The sequence below is a fragment of the Spermophilus citellus genome (assembly GCF_964194105.1).
Source record: "Spermophilus citellus genome assembly, chromosome: 9".
NCBI lineage: Eukaryota > Metazoa > Chordata > Mammalia > Rodentia > Sciuridae > Spermophilus > Spermophilus citellus.
The window spans coordinates 67,232,324-67,259,695 of record NC_138191.1 but is presented as its reverse complement, the minus strand read 5'-3'; the positions used below and the strand labels follow the sequence as shown (position 1 = coordinate 67,259,695).

Sequence of the window (27,372 nt, the reverse complement as noted above, 5' to 3'; positions counted from 1 at the left end):
TGTCTTTTTTTAATATCTTATAGACGAATGGCCATTTTCTTAGGTGTATGTTATGGGTTGAATCTGCCCCACCCCCCAAAAAGAGATACTTTGGAGTTGTAATCCCAGTTATCTCAGAATTTGACCCTATTTTGAAAAAGGGTCATTGCAGATATAATTAGTTGAAGTCACATTGGAGTAGGATAACCCCAATCCAAATTGATTGGTATCCTTATAAGAAGATGGCTACATGTAGAACATGTAGAAGAACACCCTGTGGAAAAGGTGGTAGAGAGTAGAACCATCTTAACTACTATCCAAGGAACACCAAGGATTGCTGGCCAACACCAGAAGGCAGGTCAGATTCTCCCATCAACCCTCAGAAAGAACCAACCCTCCCAATACCCTGATTTGCGACCTCCAGCTTCCACAATTTGAGAAAACAAAACCTGTGTTTTCAGCCACCTTGTTTGTGATACTTCCTTATCGAAGCCCTGGGGAATGAATATGATGGCATTCCTTCCCAGAGCATCTCCTGAGAGGAGGATTTGTGTGTGAGTGACTATTAGGAATGTGCCCCATAAGATAAGATGAAAAGCAGCAGGACAGAGACATGGAGAAAGTCCTGCAAGGGAGCAATCTCAGGCAAAAGTCCCCCAGGCCTCATCCTGAACCTGTAGAGGGGCCATGCAATCTAAACTCAGCGCTTTGTCCCAAACAGAAGCCGAGAAACTGGGCTTCCATATACCTCCTACCAGTCCCTTATTGGTCAAGACGCAATCAGCCAGTCACTTTCTATTCTTGTGTTCTCAGTGGTGCTAGAGGGTCCTCCAAAGTGGTTGTAGCCAGTGGGAATGGAAAACTGAACGGGCACATGGAAATTGTACAAAGAGAGCTGAGAGGAACTGAGAAGAATGCCAACACTGTCTACTATACATCCATTTTTTTCTCCTAGGACTTCATTATATTACCTTTGTTGCTTACATGTGTTGCAGATTATATATATGATTTCTCGAAAACGAAATCAATTTGGTGCGCCAGTTACATTCAGTGACCAGAATGCTTCCAGTACAAAAGATGCCTACATTGACTGTACAGCCTACCCAGATAAAAACTTCACCCTTAAAAAACTCGAGAAAGATATTGGCATGCAAGTAATCCCCTTTGTCAAGGACATAAGCACTCAGACAAAATGGTAGGTATAGAATAGGCTTATGTATTTTTATAGACAGTTGCCATAAAATTTAGCAACTTCCATGATAGTTTGAGAGCTCTTTATAATTAATAGAAATGGATTGACAATGATCCTATAGATCACATAGAGTCATTCAATTCAAGATCTAATTATGCTCAATAATGCCGTTAAAAATCTTAAGAAAGTGAGATACAACTGTGGAAGACTATAAAGAATATGAGATGGGAAAATGAGTGATGTTAATAATTGCAATACTGGTCATTACTCACCTGGAATATTACTGTTTCTTCCTAACTGCTCCATTATACCACCTAAGTGATCATTTTTACACCTCAAGTCTTAACTTCATTGGCTAGATTTCTTATTTGGTTCATTATTACTTACAAAAATACATTAATTCAGAGTTCTTGGGATGGCATCAAAGGTTCTGTTTTCCTCCATGATGAGGCAGACAAAGAATGATGGACAGTAGGAAAGTTTGGCAAGTTCTGAAGCAGAGACAGGATGGTAAGGCTATAGATATCCAGGTACTGTGGGTTGGAGGGTAGAGAAGAGAAAGGCTGGAATTGAGGAGACTGACCAACTAGGAGCCTGTTGTAATTAAACCAGGAAAAATGTGACCATGTTTAAATTTACATGGTGGCTGTCAACAGAGTGGAAGAGGTGGAAAGGAGACATGTGTACATACAAAATACTATGAACTCATCATTAAAGCAAACAAATAGCTTGCCCCCTGCAGCTATTACCTAATGCCTCTGCTTTTCTTTGCAAATAAAACTCTTCACGGCGGTTGTCCATATTTTGTAGTTCCACTTTCTCTTCTGGCTTTCTGTCTAAAGCCCACTCTAAGCAGTCTTTAACAAGATTTCTGACAGTTTGATCCAATGATCCATTTTCAGACCTTAGTCCACTCAGCAGTATTTAACAGGATCAACTGTTGATCCCTCTTGAAACACATTTTCTGTTGGACTTATTGAAAACTCTTATTATCCCCTCCTAACTCACTGGCAGCTCATAAGTCTCTTTTATTGGATCTTCCTCTTCCTTTAGAAACTGTCTAAACATTTCAGGGCACCGAGGCTATCTCCTTTTGATCTCCTTTCTAATTAGACTTAATCCTGGGATGACTTCCTTCTGTGCTGTGGTGTTTCCTACCATCTCTTTGCTGATGACTCCCAAATCTATACATGAAACCTCCATCTCTCCCCAGAATCCTACACTCATCTACTCATCTGCCTAATTGAATTATCTAATGGTATCTCAAATTTAAATGCCCCAAAACAAAATTTTGATTTTATATCCCCAAACCTAAAACATCCTGAATCCTTCTCCTCTCAATAAATGACAATAATATACTCCTAATTACTCAGACCAAAAGCCTCAGATTTTCTTGGATCTATTTTCTAAATATATCCACTGCTATCAACTTGGACAAAGCCATCACCACTTCTTGCTTGGATTATTGTAACTCATCCTGACTGGGCTTCTGCTGTCTATCCTGTTTCTCCTACATTCTGTTCTCCATAGAAAAGCCAGATAAATCCTGTCAAAATGTATGTTTGGGGGACTGGGGTTGTAGCTCAGTGCTAGAGTGCTTGCCTAGCATGGGTGAGGCACTGGGTTCAATCCTCAGCACCATCACAAAAAAAAAAAAAAAGTAGGTTAGATTATGTCACCGATTAAAGCCCTCCAATGGTCTCCATCCTAAAGGAATCTATAAGGCATCACATGATCGGGATTCCCTTTTCCCTTCCCCCCTCCTTTCTCATAATTCCCCTTTCTCATCCATCGCAGCCACACTGTCTTTCTTGTTTCTTGGATTCTCCAAACACCCTCAGGCTTGGTATACGTATGCAGTTCCTTTACCTAGAATGCTCTTCCCTACCAGATATCTTTTATGTCTCCTTCCCTCCTCCTCTGCTCAAATGAGGCATTCCCTGACACTCCTACATAAAGGCCATCACCTCCATTACTATCTAACTCCTTACTCTATTTTTCTTCATGGTGCCGGATTGCTTAATTTATATTTTTAATTCACTCTTTCCCCTTCCCATTTAGAATTTAAGCTCCACAAGACAAAAACTTTGTCTCTCTCTCTCCCCTCCCCCATGTCTCTAACTCCTACAATAGTTCCTGACATGCACTTACTCAATGGGGAGGAAAAAAAGGAATACAACAAGGAAAGAGGGAGGATGGGATGGAGTTAGAGAAAATTTTCAGCTTGATCACTCACTTATATTCAGTGTTAAGGGAAAATCCATGAGATACAGTAAGAGATTTCAAGACCAGAAGAATCAGGGGTCCAAAACATGGAATGCAACACACAAATGCTTTTCAGATCTATTTAAGCCAAAAATCAGAAACCTTGAGAGTGCAATGTTAAAGTCAGGGCACAGAAACATAAACACCAAATGCTGGGCCAAGAAATGAATCAGAAACCAGGGTGGCAGATGAATTGACAGGCTTGAACCAGAGAAAGCAAACAGAAATACAAGGATTGATAGTAAAGTCCCTGCAGGGAATGATGACAGTAGAGATCCATAAACTCCCAAGAAGTGAGAGTGAGACACAAAGGAGAGAGGTAATACGTAGGTACCAAAGGACCTTGGATTTTGAGACAAATGTCCAGCTAGGCCAGCCAGCTTTCCTCTGGGTCCCTATCCGGTGCCGACAAGTCCCAAGTCAGAGCCAGCCAGGGTAGACTCAGTAGGTAGACTCAGAAGGGACAGTAAACCTCCAACAACAGGGACCCCAACCACAAGACTTTGGATGTGGTATGCTTTCAAGAAATGTTGGCTGTGAGTAATAGTGATGGCTATAGAGGGTGTAAATAGATGAGAGGGGCAGGAGATCTAAATTTAAGAGTGAGTGATAGAATGAGGCTTCAAAGTCAGGCAGCCTGTCCTCAGTACCCACACTCTTGAACATTGTGCATCATCTGTTTCTCAGCACCACATGCAAGGACCAACATCACCCAGTCTAGTGAGTGGGGCTATCAATGAAGCCCAGAAGTAAAAGGCCATGTGACATTTTCACGGGGAGGTGACCTGGAGAGCAGACTGGAGGAAGCAGATTTCTTTCAGAGATCATGCTGCCATCACTGCCTAACTATAACTTCTTCCTAGTTGCATATTTAGAGCAGAGTTTCTCACCTTAGCACAACTGACATGTTGGGCTCAATGATCCTCTGTTGTGAGGGAACTTACCTGTGTTTTGTAGGCTGTGTAACAGCATCGCTGGGGTCTACCCACTAGACGTCAGCAACACTTCCCAGCGTTGACAACCAAAACTGTTTCCAGACATTGCCAAATATTCCCTGAGTATGGGGGTGTATTGCAGTAGTCAAGAAACATTAATGACATGAAGAGAGAGCCAACGATACTGAGAATTTAACCCAGAGCACTTTACCACTGAGCTACATCCTCAGTTCTTTTTAGTTTTCATTTTAAGACAGGATCTCACTAAGTTGCTGATAATGTAAATCTGGAAAATGTTAATAATCGATGAATCTGGGCAAAAGGTGTATGAGAATTCTTTATATCCTTCTTATAACTTTTCTATGAATTAAAAATGATTTCTAAGTTAAAATTTTACAAAATTTTACAAAATTTTAATTATGTCAGAGAGAAATACATTTAGACTTTGAATGGTAGTCAATATCAATTGCTAAGACAAAAGAAAGTTTGAACTTTAGAATTTAGTATAAATTAATAGCTAATATCACTGTCACAGATCAAACTTTCTTTTATACTGGGAATTTAACCCAGAGCACTTGACCACTGAGCTACATCCCCAGTTCTTTTTAGTTTTCATTTTGAGACAGGATCTCACTGAGTTGCTGGAGTTGGCCTTGAATTTTTGATCCTCCTGTCTCAGCCTCCTAAATCACTGGAGTTACAGATGTGTACCTCTGCACCCAGCTACAGAGATAAACTTTTGACCTATCATGACCTATATATGTGCTTTTCTTTTATATAATTTTTTGTATTCTACTTTCTTTGAATATATTAGGACATACCCCAAAAATGCTACTACACAATATTATGCTAGAGAATTCTCAGAAGAGGAAAGAGAGAAACTTGGACAATCAAAGACTTTGATTGATTTTCTTAAGAAGGTATCCACAAGGTAAAAAACTTTTATATTAAAATTTTGAAATAAAACATAAAATGTGCAAGTTTATTTATAATGGTTCTAATAAATAATTCTATAAGGTATCTAGATAGAAAGTACAAAAACATCAGATGTGCATGAGATCATGACACATTCTACAGATTCTCAGTATTCCTTGCCCTTCTATTGCTAAGCAATATCCTATGCTGGGACCACACCAAACACACTGAGCAACTGAATGTGTGAGGATGTTTTCCTAATTGCAAATTAACAACTGCAGGCTGAGTATCCCACATCCAAAATGCCTGAGACCAGAAGTGTTTCCAATTTCAGGTTTTTCTGGATTTGGGAATAATAATAGTAATGAGATAGCTTGGGAGGGACCCACACTTAAACATTAAATTAATTTGTTTCACATATACCTTACACACATAGTCTGAAGGTAATTTTACACAAAGTTTCATGGTATGGAATTTTCTACTAGTGGTGTCATGTCCTTGTTCAAACTGTTTCAGATTTTCAACAATTTCAAGTTTCAAATTTTTGGACTAAGGATGCTCGACCTTAGTCAAAGTATATTTGTATATACTACGGTTTCTTTTCTCCACCCCACAGTCCCCTTCTCAGCTTCATTGCCTTTTATAGGACAATTAGGTTGAAGATGCTGTGGGTATTAGGGATGAACATTATTATGATGAAAGAATTTGCAAAAACTATCTTTGTTAATGAGAAACCAAATTCAATTCAGATATGCTTTTTGGACATGTCACTGTTATCACAAATTTCTGTGTTGCTGCCACCCAGGTTCTGAAAGAGAGATGTCTTCAAAACAACCCCTATGCTGGTGCTAGGACTCAGAGCAGAGCTCTGGGGCTTCTAAACTAGAGAATGAGCTTTACTAAATCTCATGGAACTATCATCAGAGTTTGAAGTGATCAATAGTGGACCAGTCTAGCAGTTGTATGGAATGGTTTGGTTTCTATTTCTTTCCAAAATTAAAAAAAAATGTGATAGGCAAATTTATACATAGCCCAAGTTAAGCTTTTTATTTTTAAGAAAACATTCATTAATTCTTTCAGACTGAACTAAATGTCTGAAAATTCCAGCAACTCTCAAAAGTTGTTACGGATGTCTAGAAAGAATCTGATGCAAAAATTCATTTAATGATTCAGAGTACATTCACTCTTTGCCACTCACTCGCAGCAAGCATGCTACAATGAGAAAGAAAGAAGAAAATTTAAGGTTTCTTGTCACTTGTTGTACTGGACCAAGAAGGGTGGTCAGGTTTTCCAATACCTGATGACAATTTTAACCTCAAGCATTGTAATTCATGCAATAAAACAGGTTCCTTTTTTTTATCCTCCTAATCAAATAACAAGTCAAGATAGCTCCCAAATTAATCAGTCCATTGTAATGCACACAAGAGCAAAATAAACAAAAGGAATATGTGAACATTTAGGCAAAAAATGGGTAAAAAAAAATTTTACTCTGACACAAATGTTAGTTACAAACTAAACACTGTGCATCCATGGAGAAAAATGTCCTAATGGACTGGGAGACCAGTCCCTCAAGATGATACTTTGAACAGGTGTGAAAAGCCAACTTATCCAACAATGAAACAAAGGACTGCTCACCTCTGTCATCCAGTGAATGTTCAGAGCACAGTCACAGCGAGATGAGTCTCAAATGGCAGTCTTAAGGCACTGTTATTTATGGACTCTGAAGACATGTAAAGCTTCCAGCTGGTAACTTTGGAGGGAAAAGTCTTGAGATACCAACTATCACGTTTGTATATCAATACAGAGTTGTCAATGTGTCGTCAGCAAGCAACTCAGCTCAGTTAAAGTTTGTGTTACAAGAAAAGGCTCAGAATAAACCGAATGCTGCCAGAGCATAGTCACACTGATCATAACTAAAATATGGATTTACTTAGATTACAAGAATCAAAACATAGCAAAACACATAGCACCTCATTGCAACACTAAGTAGACATTAACGTTTTTCTTGACAAGAAGATTAAAAATGAAAGGTCTACTTGCAAATGATCATTTCAAGGGAGAGCTCGGCCTTGGGGAAGTAAAAATGTTCAAAATAAAGGGGAACGGGAAAATAAACAAGGAGAGAAATGAATTACAGTAGATGGGGTAGAGAGAGAAGATGGGAGGGGAGGGGAGGAGAGGGGGATAGTAGAGGATAGGAAAGGTAGCAGAATACAACAGTTACTAATAGGGCATTATGTAAAAATGTGGATGTGTAACTGATGTGATTCTGCAATCTGTATTTGGGGTAAAATTGGGAGTTCATAACCAACTTGAATCTAATGTATGAAATATGATATGTCAAGAGCTTTGTAATGTTTTGAACAACCAATAAAAAAAAAATAAAGGGCCTCTCATCAATCCCTAATCAAGTGTGGTAGATGGCGACAGAGGCCTGTGACTGTGCTGCTAGCAAGCTGCCGGCCCTCCGCTGCTGCTGGCCCATGGTCCACACTTGAAACACAGGGACTTAAAAATGCTTCTGTTTGAAAAGATGAACTACACGGAATTTAACCAAGAGAGAATTCAATTTAGCAGTGACCAGTAGTGTTAAGGATCAGTGACAGAGATATCAAATGGGACCCTTATTTACATTTTAGGAATGTCCATTAGGAAATTTAGTGTTTACATTTAATTGTCTAAATGCAGGGTTTCTTCTTATTTTAAGAAATTCATCATTGGAAATGATTCAGCTTACCACACCTATGTAAACATATACACACAAGATATTTGGACTTCAATCATTGAAGCAGCATTCTAATTGTAAGAAAGCTCCAAGAAGCCTAGTGAGCTATTTTCAAACTTAATTATATAAAGGAATAATAAACATAGTAACTATTTAAAGACAGGAGCCTGTGAAACCAGAATCCCTAGCCTGCTAAGAGATTGTACAGGCACTCGGATTATTCCTTAAAGGAGCAATATTATCATTTTCAGTAGCATAATTCTTCATTTTAGGAACTATCTTATATATTGTAAGGGGGTGGGTAATAGAATTGAATATAGTAACACCTCCCAGGCATTGTGGCATTGTGACAACTAAAACCACCAGTTTTAGTTGTCATACACACAAACTTCTAAACTCCACATACACACACACACTACTAAACTCCAAATATCCCCTGTTGAGAATCAGTTATTTGTTGTTTTGAATTTATACACATATATGTATATGTATCTATTTAATACACACATATACATTACATGCATGTCCACACACATATTTGAGCTGTCCTCATTTAGTATAAGTGATCATTTAATACTGAAAATGCCTTAGAAATTTCCTTTTGTGTCACTTTGGGCTTTCCAGGAAGCAACTGAGGCCAAATTAGCAGTAGAGGTTTCCTGAGTATACACTGTGAAATATAAAGGAAGAAGTGTTCAGGTAGAGCTTCAGACAAACTCTTAGCCAATCCAGCATAGCCTTCAGAGCAGAACTGGTCAGGTCCTGGCATCCTGCTTGGTCACTGACCTGCACAGAGTGCAGACTTGCCTCGGAACCCACAGAGGCTGTCAGCTAATGGCCCTTCTGGCTGCTGAATAGCAAGTTCATGAAAGAAGTTCTAAGTAACAAATTCCAATGAAGTTTTTTTTCTCTTAATTTATTTATTTCATGTGGGGTTAATCCTTATGACCAAATATAAATGAGAATTATTAGTTTTGTTCAATATGAATGAAGAAAAACCTGTTAAAATAGCCTTATCTTTGAACACTAAAATCCAACATCTTCATTGCTTTCTTGAATAAAATAGTGTTGAAATAGCCCTGCAGCAAAATGAAATCATGAACACATTCATTGAAGACTGGAAGCGCCTAGCAGAAGAAGAAGGTGCCTTTGGAGACAAAACTGACACCCACCTGAAAGAGTACCAGTCCTTTACTGACCTTCATAGTGGCACGGATAAAATGATTAGCTACATCTCTTGGCACCCAACTATCTATGGTGAGACGGAAATGATGGATTCCCTTTTGTGCTGAAATCAAATAGCCTTGCTTTTTATGTAAAATTAGATCAATTTTAAATTTATGTAAAATTAGATCAAACTAGATCAATTTCAAAACCAATTCCGTTTGCTGAGTGCCAGGTACCTGCTAAACACCTTTGCTTCCACAGGTCCTCCCAGCAATCCCATGCGACATGCACATATTACTGCCTCTATTTTACAACAAAAGGACCAAATCTCAACTCTGGGAAGTGACTTGTTCAGGTCACTCAATTGTGCAGTGCAAAGGGACTCCCCAACTGGACTCATTCCTCCTCACACTCTGCCTCCAGGATTGCTGGGCAAGACAGAACACTTACCTTCTTTAAGGAGCTTGGCAGCTGAGAAGCAGAGGAACATGTGAAGGCAGAACCACGAAGTCCCTGCTCACTCTGTCCTCAAACTCCCCACCAGCCCTTTTTCACACACATACAAAAGGAAACATTTTCTTTTTTTCAGGGATTGAACCCAGGGTAGCTTAACCAATGAGCCATACTCCCAGACCTTTATTTATTTATTTGTTCATTCACTCATTCATTCATTCATTCATTCATTCATTTATTCATTCATTTACTAAGACAGGGTGTCACTAAGTTACTTAGGGCCTCAGTAAGTTGCTGAGACTGGCTTTGAAATTGCAATCCTCCTGCCTCAGCCTCCTGAGTCACTGAGATTACAGGTGTGCAACATCATGCCTGGCAACATTTTCTTTTATTACCAAATCTTTTAATAGTTGCTACACAGAAGAGCACAAGCTGGAAGCTCTTCTCCACCTACTATTGCTGCCAATGCTAATATCTCCTTACATTTCACTCAGGGATAATCGCTGTGTCGATGGCCGAGCGTCTCTCCTTTGAAGAGAGAGTCCAGCTTTCTGGTAAATTATTGCTGCAACCATCCTTGATTTTATTCTGGAGTTTCTCTGATCCCATACATCCTCAGGTAATTTACAAGTTACCCACATAACCAGGAAATTTCAGGTACTAATTTGTCATATATCTTTAGCAGTTTTTCTAAGTGCAAAGTACTTTCTTACCACTTAATTAATGTTGTAAAGCCTTATGAAATTGGGATTTCTTTAATGCCTAGCATGTCATCCAACTTGAGCAAAATTAAAGTTTATGGTGAGTTTATTGAAACAGTGTGCTGAACAAAGCAATATATTTTTTTAAAAAAAATGGTTATAATAGAAATTTTAAACCTTTTTTTTAAACAAACTCTTCTGGGTTTATTTAATATTGATTTTCAAATACAAATTGATTTTCAATTGTATTATTTCATTTTCAATTATTTCATATGAATTTCCTCAATTCCAAGAAACACCAGTAGGTGGCGGAAATGAGAAAAGATGGTTGTATGGGAGAGCAAGAGGGTGGAAGGAGTAGGACTATGTCCCCAAGTACAGGACCTATCTACCTTGGATCAGTACTGTTCAGCTCTCTTGTTGCCAGGGCATCCCTTTGTCAAGAGAATCAGTAATTTAAGATTTTGTGTGAAAATTTCCCAATTTTAAATAGCCTAACTAAAACTAAACCAACCAACCAACCTAGACACATACACACACACACACACACACACACACACACACACATACACACATACACACACCACTCAAACCAAACTAAAACACACAGCAATCTTCATAAAATGAGACTGAAGTCTAGGTTTGTTTCATATGGTTCTAGTTTCCAGTATCTGCTCAATAAGAGTTCTGTTTAGTGGAAGGTGCTTTTTTTTAATGTTAGATTAAGTTTTTGTACTATTCTTAAATATAATAATATGTTGTTACTATAAGGCTTTCCTTAAAAATCCCTAGCCCCTCCTTGTTGCTTCTTCCCAAATTCATTGGAATTATGGCAATTTTACTGTCAGAGATTCTAGAAATTTTATTACAGACCCAGATATCAAAATGACAGATCTCTAGTTCTTCTTTGTTAATCTACTTATCGCAAAGATAGTGCCATTCTCCCACTGAGGATTTTTTTTAAGTTGTAGTTGGATACAATAACTTTACTTTTATTTACTTATTTATATGTGGTGCTGAGGATCAAACCCAGGATTAGGCGAGCACTCTACTGCTGAGCCACAACCCCAGCACACACACACCCCACCACCCCCCACCACCCCACCGCCACAGAGGATTTTTAACATTACTGCCTTGCAGAAATACTCTCCACTCCTTACTATGAAAGTACAGCTGAACTTCCAGGCAATAAGAAAGAGGAAAGAAAGACTGTCCTTTCCTGTTTGGAAAAGTAGCTTTAAAAACACAAGCACATAATCTTTTAAGAAATAATGCAAATTGTTTCATTTTGTCTTTGTTTAATCAACACTGTAAGAGAGTGTTTAACAATTTTGTTTTCAAAAGTAAACGTTTAATCCAGGCATGGTGTGGCACATGCCTGTAATCCCAGCTACTTTGGAAACCGAGGCAGGAAGATTACAAGTTCAAGGCTAGCCTGGGCAATTTAGCAAGACCCTGTCTCAAAATAAAATTTAAAAGCCTAGGGATGTAGCTCAATGGTGAAGTGCTTGTTTAACATGTGGGAAGGAAGGAAGGAAGGGAGGGAGGGAGGGAGGGAGGGAGGGAGGGAGGGGAGGGAGGAAGGAGAGAGAGAAAAAAAAGAGGTTTCTCTAGAATCCACAAAGTACGGAATAAATGAAGATAATTAACTCTAATCCCAGGTGGGAAATGCTAGCTCACTCAGCCTAATGGGGCTTTTTAAAATTTATTTATTTATTTGTTTGTTTGTTTTTGCTGTTGTGATTGAAGAAGAGTAACCATGTAAGCATTTTACACTGGTACTAAACATTGTTAATGTAACTATTCCTTCAACTTACTTTTCACCTTATGGGTTCTGTGTTATTATAAAATTTAAAATATCACTGGCAATAGCCCCATATTCTGTTTTTGAAGGAATTTTATTCTTGAGTGTCTACTATGTGCCAGGCTAGGTATACATCAGAGAACAAAAGTAAATATCCTGCTGTTGTAAAACTGACTACCACACTTCACAAAAACACTAATTTCATAGTCCTTTGGTTTAGAAAAGTTCTAACATGTGACAACCATTACATAGGAGGCATGTTAGAAGTAGGCAAGGGAGAAGACCTAGGTGCCCTTGAAAATATCCCCACTATCATAGGTATGGCCAATGTCCATGATAATATTCCACAAAAGCACCTTCCAATCAGAGATAGATTTCTGAGAATGAACTCTAATGCACATTGCTTATAGACAGCTATAAAATTAGACCTCAAACCACCTTAATGTTATTTACTAGCTATGATCTTATTAGGTTTTCTCGCTCTTTCTTCCATTTGTGGGATTTGCTTTAGCTAATGCTGGAGAGCCCTGATGATATCGTCTGCTTCAACTTCTGTCCGAGTGACCCTAACATCATTGCTGGAGGCTGTATAAATGGACAGGTATTTATGGAATATTTTAGTCACTTATTAATGTAGATAACATTCTATAAATTTTGATTCGGTAGTTTTTTTGAACTAACTTAAAAATTAAGTTCAGCAGAAGAAAGCATTGACAGTTGAGTGCCAGTCACCCTGCCAGGAACCAGGGGATGAAGATGTGTGAGACATGGTAACAGTATATGAGGTGTTCACAGAGTAACCCAGTTACAATGATTGACAAAAATTAGGTCAACTCTATTGGATTTGCTGGGATAGAGCCACATATTCTATAAGAATCCATGGAAGAAAAATAGCTACAAGCATTACCACTTCATGAAAAAAAAAAAAGACCTCTTCTGAAAATTTCCTGTGAGTAGTTATTAGAGGATGATACAGATTTAAATAAAATTCATCAGAAAAAAATATATATATACAAAAAAAAGATTGAAACTTTTAGTCATTGAAACTAATTTAATATTGTATATTCTATTTTATTCTGGTTTTTCAAGAAAATGACCAGGTATATACAAAAATGAAGTTGGCAATAATATTCAATTAAATAAAAATCAACTACTGGGCACAGAAACACATACCTATAGTCCCCATGACTCCAGGCAGTTAGCAAGACTCTCTCAAAAAAAAAAAAAAAATAGAAATGGTTGAGGATGTAGCTTAGTAGTAATGTGCCCCTGTAGTCCCCTCCTCCCCCCCAAAAAAATAGAAATCATCAATTACCAGCCTTGTACTTAATTCTGGAGAACTTAATTCTGGAGAATTTTGGAAAATTATCTTTTCCCCTGGGTCTATAGCAGTTGTACATTCACAAGTACAGGAGAAGAATTCCTCCCAAAGCAAAGCAAAGTACATGATACTCATCTAGATCTTTTTAAAACATTGGCATTTACTATCACAAGCAGAAAAATCCAATGGCTGAAGAACTTTTAGAAAGGAGAAAACATTCTTTTTTAATATTCATTTCAAAAGTTGCTTATTAAGATATAGACTAAATTTGATTATCACTTAAGAAGACTGATTTATCAGGCTGCATATCAATAGTTTTCTAAAGAAATCTTTAAGATCCAATTAGCTGTTTCCTGAAAGTGTTAAAAAAACATTTATTTCTGTTTTAGATCGTCTTGTGGGACATCACCACATTTGCAGATCACATAGAAAACATTAAGGCGAGTGGCAAAAGTAAAAAGGTCACACTCAAGGTTGGTTTTCTAAAAATTTTTACTTGCAATTTTTTTCTCATTTAGGAATTCATCAAAAAAGTTGCTGAGTTTAACAAAGACTCAGTAGAGAAAAGAAAAAAGAATGTTATTTCCTAAGCCTTCCCATTTTCTCATAGATGTGTTCCAAATTGCATTTGTGTGGACCCTTTAAAAGTGCAACAAAACAAGTTGCATCATCTATCCCACCAGATGTTGGGGGGAGGGTTGTTGTTGTTGTTGTTATTGTTAAGTAAACAAAGAGACCAAGTGATTTATATTATGTGCTGTCATTGAGAGAGCCCTGAACAGAGGGCCAGGTATCCAGGCTCTGCCTCACAGTGGGTGAGTTTAGACATATCATCTTATTTCATCAGGAATTAGTTCTCATATATGAAATGGATTTCAAATCCTTTCTGGTCAAAATACACTATAATTTTGTGAGGCTGTGGATTTTGTTAAAAAGCACTGGAAAAATATTTCTTGTTCCCGACTCAGTATTTGGCCACCATATTGAACATCCCCCCACCCACCCTCACCCCCACCCCCACCCTGGAACCCCAAGGTATGGTCAGTGTCACATTCTGTGCACACATGGAAATTCTCCTTCAAGACTGAGATAGACCACGGGCTGGGGATGTGGCTCAAGTGGTAGCGTGCTCTCCTGGCATGCGTGCGGCCCGGGTTCGATCTTCAGCACCACATACCAACAAAGATGTTGTGTCCGCCGAGAACTAAAAAAAAATAAATAAATATTAAAAAATTCTCTCTCTCTCTCTCTCTCCCCTCTCTCACTCTCTCTTTAAAAAAAAAAAAAGACTGAGATAGACCAATGATGCTTTCAGGAGTGTGCCAATAATACTTAGGTTTAGAAATAAAATCTTAGACTAAACTTAAGGGGAAATCAAGAATCTTACATAAATATACACTATAGAGAAAACACTAATTATGTTTTCCCTTGAACTGATATATCTTCAAGTTATTAATTTTAATTGAAATGATGAGTAGAATCTGAGTTCACTCATCAGCTCTCTGAAATGTGACTTTAACATTTCTTCAGCCTATGTTTCTCCTTGAACCACAAAGTCCTAAAGAGTCCAACTTCATCAGACACTGTGCTGTTTCTTCAATAGAGAGTGGACATAAGAAAATAATTACAGATATACACTGGCTGCCTGACACATTCGAGGTGAGTCTTGATGGCTTTATACTTTTCTCCTGCTGGATTATAAATTTTCAGATTTTATCCAAAGTAGGTATTTCAAGTCAATAATTCATTTATATTTAAATTGGGGGGGTGGGGTGAATAACAGGAGCCTAACATCAAAAACTGGGTCACCATTTCCAGATCAGTGTCAGAAGTTGGGGATTCGAATAAGGTCAATCTTCCAACTAGGTATAGTTTTAACCACCGAAAACTGTAGTTAGTATCAACATTGATACAGGTACGATGGTGGAGAAAATGAGGGTGTGATATGCAAAACTTAAGTGCAAATATTATACTCCTTTAGCATTTGTGGACTTAGAATTTATGATCTCAGGTCTTTAGGGGAGGCAACCCTAACGATCTATGACACACTGTAAGGTGTAGCTTTGCCAAGGCATTTTTGAGTTGTGTGTGTCAAAGGGCTGCTAGTGAAGATTAGCCACACAATAGCATGCCTGGCTGACCACCCCAACTGAGGGTCTGAGCTTGACTCCAGCCTTACAAAGTGTAGTTTTATGAATTTGAAAACAAGCAAGCTCCCCACATGTTTTCCCTCAAGGACACTAGGGTTTGCTGTGTACTTTAAAGAATGAACAAGTGTAAATATCAAAGAACATTCTGAGAAATTCGTTTTTGAGAGTTACTAGCTCAACCAGGTATTCAAGTGGATTATGTAAAACAAAACTACTGTTAAAAAGTCATAATAGACCAAAATAAACAATTCATACACAGTTTCTATTATTTTGAAAAATTTTACATATGATAATGGAAGTTATGACACAAGAAAAATAACTCTCTTTTAACTCACATCACACAAGTTAATTCAAATGACAATACATTTAAATAGAAATAACATTATATTTTTAAAAAAACAGTCAGATTTCTGGAATGGGTATAGTTTTTTAAGCTTTTTAATGATGAAAGAAATGATAAAGGAAAAAATCGACAGATTCAAAGCATACACATTTAAATTTCTAGATTAAAAGTAAAAGGCAAGGTTGGAGGTATACCTCAGTGATAGAGTATATTGGCCAGCATGCATGAGGTCCTGGGTTCAATTTCTGGCACCACAAAATAAATTTAAAAACATGTAAATAATGAAATGGAGGAAAATATTTGTACTAAATGTGATGTTATTATAAAAATTTTCAATAAGTAAGCAAAAACATACACCAAACAAAACAGCGAGTCAACATGAAAATCACCCAGCCTTTCTAATATCAAACAAATTAATAAAGAAAAGATAACTTACTCTTTTGAATCTATTTCATTTTTAAATTAAAATTTAAAGAATGAAATCTCTTTAATACAAAGTAGTATTTGAAAGGTTAAAAATGTTGTCCATTACCATTGCTGACTGACATATGAAATTTCTAGAATGCAATTAGTCAATGTAGTTCTTAAGTCATCCAAAGTTTCAAGCTTTTTGACCAGTAATTCCAATTTTGGGAATTCAACTTAAGAAATGATCCAAATCATATTTGATTCAATTTATCTTGTGTCTCAAGATAGAATATTACATGCACACCCTAAAGACTCATGTCAAAGTGTGCACATGAAAGAAGATTGGAAAAGAAGCCAAAGTAGCATTCTGTTTGATTTGAAGGCTTTCTGCTCTCCAAGCTTCTGTAATATTATGGTTTTAGGAATTTTTAGTTTTAAAACATAAAACCCCAGAGCAGTCACATCTCTTGAGGGCCCTGATTTCATGCAACAGGGAGCCTCGGCAAAGAGAGATCTTGGTGCACGGACTATCAGATTCAAGGGGAAGTTGGCCGCAGCTCCACAACCTGAAGGCCTTCAGGCCACAGTGGTGTCAGCCTCGTCTGTGGTTGCCCAGCTCCTGTGCTGCCTCCAGGCCTAACCAGAGCCCCTCTGTCCTCTTCTTCCACTCTTGCTCTCACCGCTTATTTGCTGCTGGAAGTCCCACCTTTGTTTCACTGTTCTGCTCCTCATCCCTATCAGGAGGGAAGGGAACTGGGGAAATCATGTCTCCCTATTAGTTCAAGAGTGACATCTTCTCAAGCTGCCTCCAAAGGCTTTGGCCTTGACAGCTAGTTAATTGAGATTTAAGAGCTTCTAGGACAAGGAGGAGTCATCAACTCTCCTGCAGATCCTCCTTGTACTTGCAGAGTTACGCCAGTAATTACAGACACTGGACACCACTGGTCTCTTAGTTAACACTCAGCCTCTTTTTGTTTGTTTGTTTGTTTGTGACAGGGGCTCACTGAATTGCTAAGGCTGGCCTGGAAGTAGCCATCCTTTTGTCCCAGCAACCCCTCCTTTCTTCCTATCCCAGTCACCAAGATTAGCCTCTTTTCTTGATTTTACTTGCTCAACCACCTCATAAAAGCTGCTATGTTTAACTCCACAATTGATAATATAAAAGAACTAAAAGGGTCTTCACTCCAACAATAATGAAAGTATAGTACATCATCTATACATTATGAAACTATTAAAATAATCCATCATATATCCAGGTAAATGTTCAAGTTATGTGAAATGAAAATTCTGAGGATAAAAATTTACATGTGTTCTAATTAAAACTATGTTAAAAATGTTTCTGTGACTGGGCAAGAATATATGACAAAATCATATTTGATTTTAAGACATATTTTCCAAACTCTTGTGGTAGTATTATGATCTTTATTAAAATTTATATTAAAATAGAAGAGGAAAATTAAAAATATAAAAATAACTATGAGAAAAAAATTATTACTTTTCTAGATATACAGAATTAACTTTTTTTGCATTAAAAAATAGATTAACAGAATGGGCTCTGTCTTTGAGAATCGAAATGGAATATGCTGTCAGCTTGCCACATGTTCAGCAGATTGGTATGTTTTATTTCAAACATTACCTAAAATGTTTTCACCCAATGTATTGTTTTTTCTTATTTGTTCCTAAGAACATTGTCTTGTGCTCCTTAACTCATCTTTTTTTTTTAAAGAGAGAGTGGGGGGGAGAGAGAGAGAGAGAGAGAGAAATTTCTTTAATATTTATTTCTCAGTTCTCGGCAGACACAACATCTTTGTTGGTATGTGGTGCTGAGGATCAAACCCAGGCTGCACGCATGCCAGGCGAGGGCGCTACCGCTTGAGCCACATCCCCAGCCCAACTCATCTTTATTATAACAACTAACCCTAATATAATTCAAGGGCAGACTGGTATAGATTGCTACTAGTGTGTAAAAATATTTTTATAGCAGTAGGTATGTTGTTTTAAAAACAAAAGGGAATTAAGCAGGATTCATGGTTGATAACAGTGTATAATGTTATCTATAGTTATTATGCTTCTTCACATTTTCTTATTTATAAATTTGCAGTGTGTGATATTTACATTCAATTTTATCTCACATTTAGGGAGATTATAACGTTTCATTGGGAAAGCTTTTAAAAAGTAGAAGAGTTTTTCCATTTTCTTTGTACATTTGTAAAAAGTGTTTTTATAAGCAACTTGGTAGTGAATAATCATTTAAATAAAATTCTGTCCTTTAATTTATAGGACCAAGAATTTGTAACAATGTAGGAAATATGTAGAGTGCTGGGTTTTTGTTCGCGCCACTAAAAGGCTCAGGGGTCACTCCAGATAAACTGGGCTAACTGGGCTGCACGAAATAACCACACAAGAGACACAAGTACCTTTTTGTTTAGGGTCGCTGTGATGGCTCCTCTGATCTTAAGGGTCTGCAGAAAGAGAGAGAGAGAAAGCACACGCTGACCCCTTTTATTGAGGGAAGCTATTCAAATGAGGCAAGGGGTCAGGTTTCAGGGGGCTGAGTCTATCTTCATGATGTCCACTGTCAGCAGGTTGACTGACACCTGGGTAGGCCATACCCAAGGGCACAGTAAGAGAAGGGGACACACACAAGGCACTTCCATGGAAGATTCTATCCTAGGGTGGGGAAAGCTCTGCCACATTTCTGTGACTGAGCACCTCAGCACCCAGCCAGGGAGTGTGACTCAGTCATGTGTAAAGTTGGTCTCCCACAGTAGAGTTTATTATTTATCTAGCCTTTAAATACTATTATTGTACTATTAAAGACAGCAGAAGTATATACAAACTGACAGGAGAAAAAGTGACCTGAGCAACAGCTATGAGCAAGGGAGACCTGATGGATCTATTAAATCATACACTTTAAATGGGTGGAATTTTTAGCTTATAAGACGTATCTTAATTTCATATTTAAAAGACTGCATCAGTTTCTAAACTCTGTTCTCACATATGGCAATATTAATCTCTAGACAAGGGAGGTCATTATGAAACCTAATATATGGTATAATCCCCTAAACTGTGAAATAAAAACCTGTCCTATTTCTTTAAAAAAAAATTAGTTTCAGAGACCTTAGAACAGCCACAGTCAGATTGCTGGTGTGTATCAGCACTGATGTTGGTGCTGAGACTAAACCTCTTCATTGTATTTAATAAAGATGTCTGTCAACTTTCTTTTAGCACCATATGTTTCTGGGATATTAGACCACAGAAACCTTTAACCCCTCAGCCAACAGAGAAAAAGAAAGAAGAAAGTATTGAAATTCCTTTTGATGTACCACCTACTTTTTTGCATCTAGATCTCTCTTGGAAACCTCTCGCTAAGGTGAGGTAGTATGGGGTTAGAGCCATCCTATTTACTTATGTACACTATATATTTTGCATAAATAACACATACATATGCACAGCCTCTAAAAGTAAAACAGCTCAAATTAACACAGGACCTGAAAATTCATGAACTCATTCAAACAATGTATTCCTTGATTGAGCATTATTTTGATGCTTGCCTAGAGCAAATCAGAAATCAAAATCATTGTGAACTTGAGATTGATATTTCATATATAAGCAAACCATGAACAACAGCTTACAAATGGTTTGTGTAAGAATTATTCAGTTGTGTATCCATTACTCAAAAATGGGTAGTTTCCCAAGTTAGCCTAGAAAAGCTAATTTTCCCCAATACTGTCAAAATCCTGCATAGTTTGCATATCAATAGTAAGAAATAATGTAGTTGCAATACTTTAGCCCAAACAGAACTTGAAAGTTATTTGTATACATCTTGAATTACAAAGTATAAAGAAAAGTTATTTACCTTGACAACAATATGGCCAAGGCCGTGTATGGTAAGTGTGAATGGGCTTTTTCTTTGGAACATCTAATTTTTTTTTTTTAAAGAGAGAGAATTTTTTTAATATCTATCTTTTGGTTTTTCCGCAGACACAACACCTTTGTTTATATGTGGTGCTGAGGATGGAACCCGGCCCGGCATGCCAAGCTATCGCGCTACCACTTGAGCCACATCCCCAGCCCAGAACATCTAATTTGAATTCCAAACTTAATACTTTTCTTTTAGTTTATAAGTATCACAAGAACTACATTATTAAATATGCCCCTAGTGGATGAGAGAGCATAGAGGGATGAGAATATCCCTGAAGTAATCAGGAAAGAATTGGAAAGAAAATATTAGAAATTTTCTGGGGTAGAATTTACTGAGTGGTGAATAATTAAAACAAGCAGGGCTGGGATTATGGCTCAGCGGTAGAGCGCTCGCCTAGCACGATGGGGACCCGGGTTCGATCCTTAGCACCATATAAAAATAAAGAAGTCGTGTTGTGTCCATCTACACCTAAAAAATAAATATTAAAAAAAAAGAATGATTGTACAACATGTGCAAACATTCTGAGATAGAAAAATAGAGAAGGAGCCATGAAGGAAAAAACCTAAAGTGAAACAGTTTACCATTCTGGCCACCACGATCTGAGGGCGGCCCAAGGCCACTTCTAGAAAACTTAGAGTTACATATGTCCCTGATGGAACCTGGTGGAGGTCAGGTAGATGCAAAGGTCCCTCTACAACTTCCTGGCGTCTCATTTAATTGAAATATTTAGGGAACAGAAGATTGAGTCATCATTTTATATTAAAACTAATAAGGATTCTTATGGAGTAGAATAAGGCATTTTCAAAAAGATAACAAAACATGAAACTTTGGGATTTGGAAATGTGCCTCCAGACAAGCTCCCTTTTGCAGCAAGGTTTTAGAAATGTGGGTTAGGTGTTTTCCATGGTAAAAAGCGCCTGGGAGGAAGGAAGCAGGAAGGGAGGGAGAGGTTGGTGGGTTTCTCACAATCTGAGGTCAGAAGGGACAGGCAAAATTAAGGATATCTTAAGTTATCCTTGATAAGAACTTCTTTCTTGATATGAAAGAACATAGCTTTCCTTTATGTTCTCCCAAAAGATAAAGCTGTCTAAGGGGGAAACAAGTTTAGACCTCTGCCCAACCAAGATAAGCCTGACTGAAGACCATCTTCTTTACAAAACACAAGGTAACTGCTTTTTGCCTATTAAAAAGGCATTTAATAGTTTGGGCATCTGTATCTGATTATATCCAAGGTGAGTTACTTGCTAAAACAGTTTAACTTGTGAAAATAATACAGAAAATCAAACGCTTCAATATGGAACTATATACTAGAATCAAAGTTATATAAATGTGTTCTCTCTCACTCCCCAAATATCTTATTGTGTTTTTCACATTTTCACTAAAAAGAAGCACTTTATGGTTTTTTTTTTTTTTTTTTTGCATACTTGAATCGCCAGCATCACTAATCTTGCACTTTGCAACCATTAGTAAGTAAAATAAGGGTTACTTGAACACAAGCTCTGCAGTACCACCACAGTCTGTCTGATAACCAAGATGGCTACTGAGTGCCTGATGGGCAGGTAACCTATACAGGGTGGATATGTTGGGCAAGGGGAAAATTCACATCCTAGGTAGGATGGAGTAGGATGGTGTGAAATTTCATGATGTTACTCAGAATGATATGCAATTTAAAACTTAGGAATTGTTTATTTCTGGAAATTTTCATTTGATATATTCTGAACATAGTTAACCACAGGTAACAGAAACTACAGAAAGCAAACCACAGATAAAGGGAGACTATTTAAGTCTTTTATATTCTTTCTGATTTTCAACACTGAAACTTTCCAATGTAAATGTGGATTTTTCGATTTCTCATAGTTCTATCAGTTTTGTTTCAATTATTTTTGAAGCCCTGTTATTAGATACACAAATCCCAAGATTAATGTCTTCTGGATTAATTGGTAATACCTTTGACTTCAAAATCTACTTTGTTTACTATTGTTATAGTCATTCCAGTTTTCTTTTAGTGAAAAAACATGAAGTACCCTTTTTAGCCTTTTAAATTTAGCCTATTTGTGTCTTTGTATTGAACCCTTCTTTGGGGTATTTATTTATTTATTTATTTATTTATTTATTTTTTAGTCCAGCCTGGTCATGTCTGTATGTTAACTGGGATATTTAGAACATTTATACTTAATGTGATTGTTAACAGATTTAAAACTGTCATCTTTTTTTTAACCTTAATTTTCAGATATCACTGCCCTTTGTTGTCTGAGGTCAAGCACCTTAAATATTATTGTTTCGTATACTTTGTCTGTGTTTTGTGATTTTTTTTTTTAGGTGAGATAGCCTAAGTTTAGTCCCAGTTGCTCCATCTTGACCTAAAGCAGATGTCTCTCTATAGTATATTTTTTGAAATGCACTGAGATATGATAATATATTTTTAAACAAATGAATCTAGGGCGAAGGGAGTGCATCACCCCCATGTACCGTGTCACTGTGAGGGAGAATGACGAGTTAGAATGGCTAAAAGCTATCTTGTTAGGAATTTCCAGCAAAATTGGGGTGCTCCAAAACCTAGAGGAAGGATTTTCATCGCACAAGGATCAGCTATGGGGGCTCAAATGTGAGCAATTTGTCCGCACGGAGAGTCACGCTGCTTATTCAGCAAATCGCCCCACGGCTAGAGTCTGCGGCGCGCGCTGGGAAACGACGAGATAGCAAAGAAAAGATACAGCGCTGCGGATTCTGTGGGCTCCTGCCAGCTGTGCAATCACTGTACTCAGTGCTGAATTCTGGGTTTGAGACGGGGAAGGAAGCGGTCCAATTCGGTTCTCCACACCGGTCAGACCACAGAGGAAGCCAGCGGCAACCATCTTGGAGAGCTAACGTCAGCATCCCTGTTTTCGACTGATCGCAGCTCATTCAGCTATAGAACAGGTAATTTCAGGCTGCCATTCGCCTGCATCTCACAGACAAATTACTCAGACTCAGTGCTAAAGAACCCACAGAAACTGCTTCTTGGAGCCTGCTCCTATCAGAACATACACCGAGCCCGGAGCGGCCAAATTCCAGCTCCCGGAACTGCTCTGCCCAGGGCTAAAGAACCTGCGGAAACTGCTTCTCGGTCCGGGTCCTGCTGAATACTGTGGAGGTAAATACCAACCGAGCCTTCATAGGCAGTGGCAACAGGATTGAGACGGGGCTTGTGAGGGACTCACCCGTTGCTTTGGTCACCCAGCAAAGGGAACGAAATGCTGCCATTTGCATGGGATACCAACATGGCAGAGATCTGAGGTCATCAGAAAGCGGCGGAGGAGATAACTTCATCGATACCAGTGGCGACAGAAAGAGTTGGTCTCCTGGTAAAGAAAGTGAGTCACATACACCCGAGTCTCTCTCACTTTGTCATCAGGCCAGAGGGGCAGAGCAGAGCCGCCGCCCGCACCTGGAAAAGGCCCAGCGACCTGCCGGCGTGGTAGTCATGTCACCCCAACTGGAGTAGGGGCCGAGCAGAGCCGCCGCCCAAGCCCGGAACAGGCCCAGCAACCTGCCGGCGTGGCAGTCACGTCACCCCAATTGGAGTAGGGGCACAGCAGAGCCGCCACCCACGCCCGCAAGGTAGGCAGACTTGCGACTGACCGGCAGAACAGGCCCAGCGGTCCGCGGGCGTGGTAGACATGTCACACCAATTGGAGGAGGGGCAGAGCAGAGCCACCACCCGCGCCTGCAAGGAAGGCATACCTGCGACCAACCAGCAGATCAGGCCAAGCGGCCCGCCTGCGTGGTAGTCACATCACCCCAATTGGAGTAGGGGCAGAGCAGAGCCGCTGTCCGCGCCCGGAACAGGCCCAGCGACCTACCGGTGTGGTAGTCACGACACCCCAGTTGGAGTAGGGGCAGAACAGAGCCGCCACCCGCGTCCACAAGGTAGGCAGGCCTGTGACCGACCAGCGGAACAGGCCCAGCGGCATGCCGGCGCAGCAGACACGTCACCCCAATTGGAGTAGGGGCAGAGCAGAGCCACTGCCCATGCCCAGAACACGCCCAGCGACCTGCCGGTGTGGAAGTCACGTCACCCCAGTTGGAGTAGGGGCAGAGCAGAGCTGCCTCCCGAGCCCGGAACAGGCCCAGCGACCCGCCGGCGTGGTAGACACGTCACCCCAATTGGAGTAAGGGCAGAGCAGAGCCGCCTCCCGCGCCTGCAAGGTAGGCAGACCTGCGACCGACCGGCAAAACAGGCCCAGGGGTCCGCGGGCGTGGTAGACACGTCACACCAATTGGAGGAGGAGCACAGCCGCCGCCCGCCCCTGCAAGGGAGACTTTTCAACTATACAAGAGCAATATAAATATATAGGGGGAAAATTTCAAAAAAACAACAGTTTCACCAAGCAGAAAGAAACGTGAGCAGTATGAAAAGACAAGGAAAGAAAGGACCACAAGCAATGCAGGTCAACTCAACTCTAGAAGAGGTAATAGCTGCAGCAGATGGAATGTCAGATAAAGAATTCAGGATATACATGCTTCAGATGATCTGGAGTCTCAAGGAAGACATTAGACAGCAAAATCAGACAATGAAAGATCACTTCGACAATGAATTACATAAACAAATCCAAGAAGCAAAAGATCAACTATACAGGGAGATAGAGGTTATAAAAAACAAACAAACAGAAATCCTAGAAAGGCAGGAAGCAATAAACCAACTTAAAAAATCAATTGAGAATACTACCAGCAGAGTAGAACACTTAGAAGATAGAACATCAGACAATGAAGACAAAGTATTTCAACTTGAAAAGAACATAGACAGCTCAGCAAGACTGTTAAGAAACCATGAGCAGAACATCCAAGAAATATGGGATAACATAAAGAGACCAAACTTAAGAGTCATTGGGATACAGGAAGGTATAGAGGTCCAAACCAAAGGAATGAGCAATCTATTCAATGAAATAATATGAGAAAACTTCCCAGACTTGAAGAATGAGACAGAATCCCAAATCTTAGAAGCCTACAGGACGCCGAATGTGCAAAATCATAAGAGATCCACACCTAGACACATTATAATGAAGATGCCCAGCATACAGAATAAGGAGAGAATTTTAAAAGCTACAAGAGAAAGGAAGCAGATTACATTTAGGGGTAAACCAATCAGGATAACAGCTGATCTTTCAACACAGACTCTGAAAGCTAGAAGATCCTGGAATAACATATTTCAAACACTGAAAGAAAATGGATTCCAACCAAGAATCATGTAACCAGCGAAATTAAGCTTCAGGATGGAAGATGAAATTAAAACCTTCCACGATAAACAAAAGTTAAAAGAATTTGCAGCTAGAAAACTATCTCTTCAAAACATCCTCGGCAAAACATTACAGGAAGAGGAAATGGAAAATAACAATGAAAACCAACAGTGGGAGGTAGGACAGTAAAGGGGGGAAAAATAATCAAAGAGGAAAACAAACCATGTTTAGTAACATAAATAAACAAATATGGCTGGAAGAACAACCCATATCTCAATAATAACCCTAAATGTTAATGGCTTAAACTCACCAATTAAGAGAGACAGGCTAGTAGAATGGATCACAAAATAAGACCCAACAATATGCTGCCTGCAGGAGATGCATTTGATAGGAAAAGACATACATAGACTGAAGGTGAAAGGTTGGGAAAAATCATATCACTCATATGGACTTCGGAAACAAGCAGGAGTGTCCATACTCATATCAAATAAAATAGATTTCAAGCCAAAGTTAATCAAAAGGGATAAAGAGGGACACTACATACTGCTCAAGGGAACCATACACCAAAAAAGACATAACAATCATAAATATATATGCCCCAAATAATGGCGCAGCTATGTTCATCAAGCAAACTCTTCTCAAGTTCAAGAGTCTAATAGACCACCATACAATAATCATGGGAGACTTCAACATACCTCTCTCACCACTGGACAGATCTTCCAAACAAAAGTTGAATAAGGAAACTATAGAACTCAATAACACAATTAATAACCTAGACTTAATTGACATATATAGAATATACCACCCAACATCAAGCAGTTACACTTTTTTCTCAGCAGCACATGGATCCTTCTCAAAAATAGATCATATATACTGCCACATCGATGTTCATAGCAGCACAATTCACAATAGCTAGACTGTGGAACCAACCCAGATGCCCTTCAATAGATGAATGGATAAAAAAAGTGGCATTTATACAACATGGAATATTACGCAGCACTAAAAAATGACAAAATCATGGAATTTGCAGGGAAATGGATGGCACTAGAGCAGATTATGCTTAGTGAAGCTAGCCAATCCCTAAAAAACAAATACCAAATGTCTTCTTTGATATAATGAGAGCAACTATGAACAGAGTAGGGAGGAAGAGCAGGAAGAAAATATTAACTTTAAACAGAGACATGAGATGGGAGGGAAAGGGAGAGAAAGGGAAATTGCATGGAAATGAAGGGAGACCCTCATTGCCATACAAAATTACATATAAGAGGTTGTGAGGGGAATGGGAAAATAAACAAGGAGAGAAATGAATTACAGTAGATGGGGTAGAGAGAGAAGATGTGAGGGAAGGGGAGGGGGATAGTAGGGGATAGGAAAGGTAGCAGAATACAACAATTACTAATAGGACATTATGTAAAATTGTGGATGTGTAACCGACGTGATTCTGCAATCTGCATTTGGGGTAAAATTGGGAGTTCATAACCCACTTCAATCTAATGTATGAAATATGATATGTCAAGAGCTTTGTAATGTTGTGAACAACCAATAAAAAAAATAGATCATATATTTTGTCACAGGGCAATGCTTAGACAATATAAAGGAGTAGAGATAATACCATGCATCTTATCTGATCATAATGGAATGAAACTGAAAATCAATGATAAAAGAAGGAAGGAAAAATCATGCATCACTTGGAGAATGAACAATAGGTTACTGAATGATCAATGGGTTATAGAAGACATCAAGGAGGAAATTAAAAAATTCTTAGAGATAAATGAAAACACAGGCACAACATATCGGAATCTATGGGACACATTGAAATAAGTTCTAAGAGGAAACTTCATTGCTTGGAGTTCATCCCTTAAAAGAAAAAACC

General features: G+C 38.7%; 1 protein-coding gene across 1 annotated transcript in view; it reads left to right on the top strand.

Annotated features, from left to right (window-relative positions):
* Positions 1–27,372, top strand: part of DNAI3 (dynein axonemal intermediate chain 3) — a gene marked incomplete at both ends in the record, with an annotated part of 66,725 nt that overhangs the window by 17,683 nt on the left and 21,670 nt on the right. The window contains 10 exons of the mRNA XM_081305608.1: positions 975–1,174; positions 5,186–5,302; positions 9,078–9,268; positions 10,126–10,250; positions 12,648–12,737; positions 13,847–13,930; positions 14,988–15,116; positions 17,898–17,971; positions 19,587–19,731; positions 21,361–21,448. Of these exons, the coding sequence (XP_081161734.1) occupies positions 975–1,174; positions 5,186–5,302; positions 9,078–9,268; positions 10,126–10,250; positions 12,648–12,737; positions 13,847–13,930; positions 14,988–15,116; positions 17,898–17,971; positions 19,587–19,731; positions 21,361–21,448 (1,243 nt within the window). The remainder of the gene's footprint in view (positions 1–974; positions 1,175–5,185; positions 5,303–9,077; positions 9,269–10,125; positions 10,251–12,647; positions 12,738–13,846; positions 13,931–14,987; positions 15,117–17,897; positions 17,972–19,586; positions 19,732–21,360; positions 21,449–27,372) is intronic.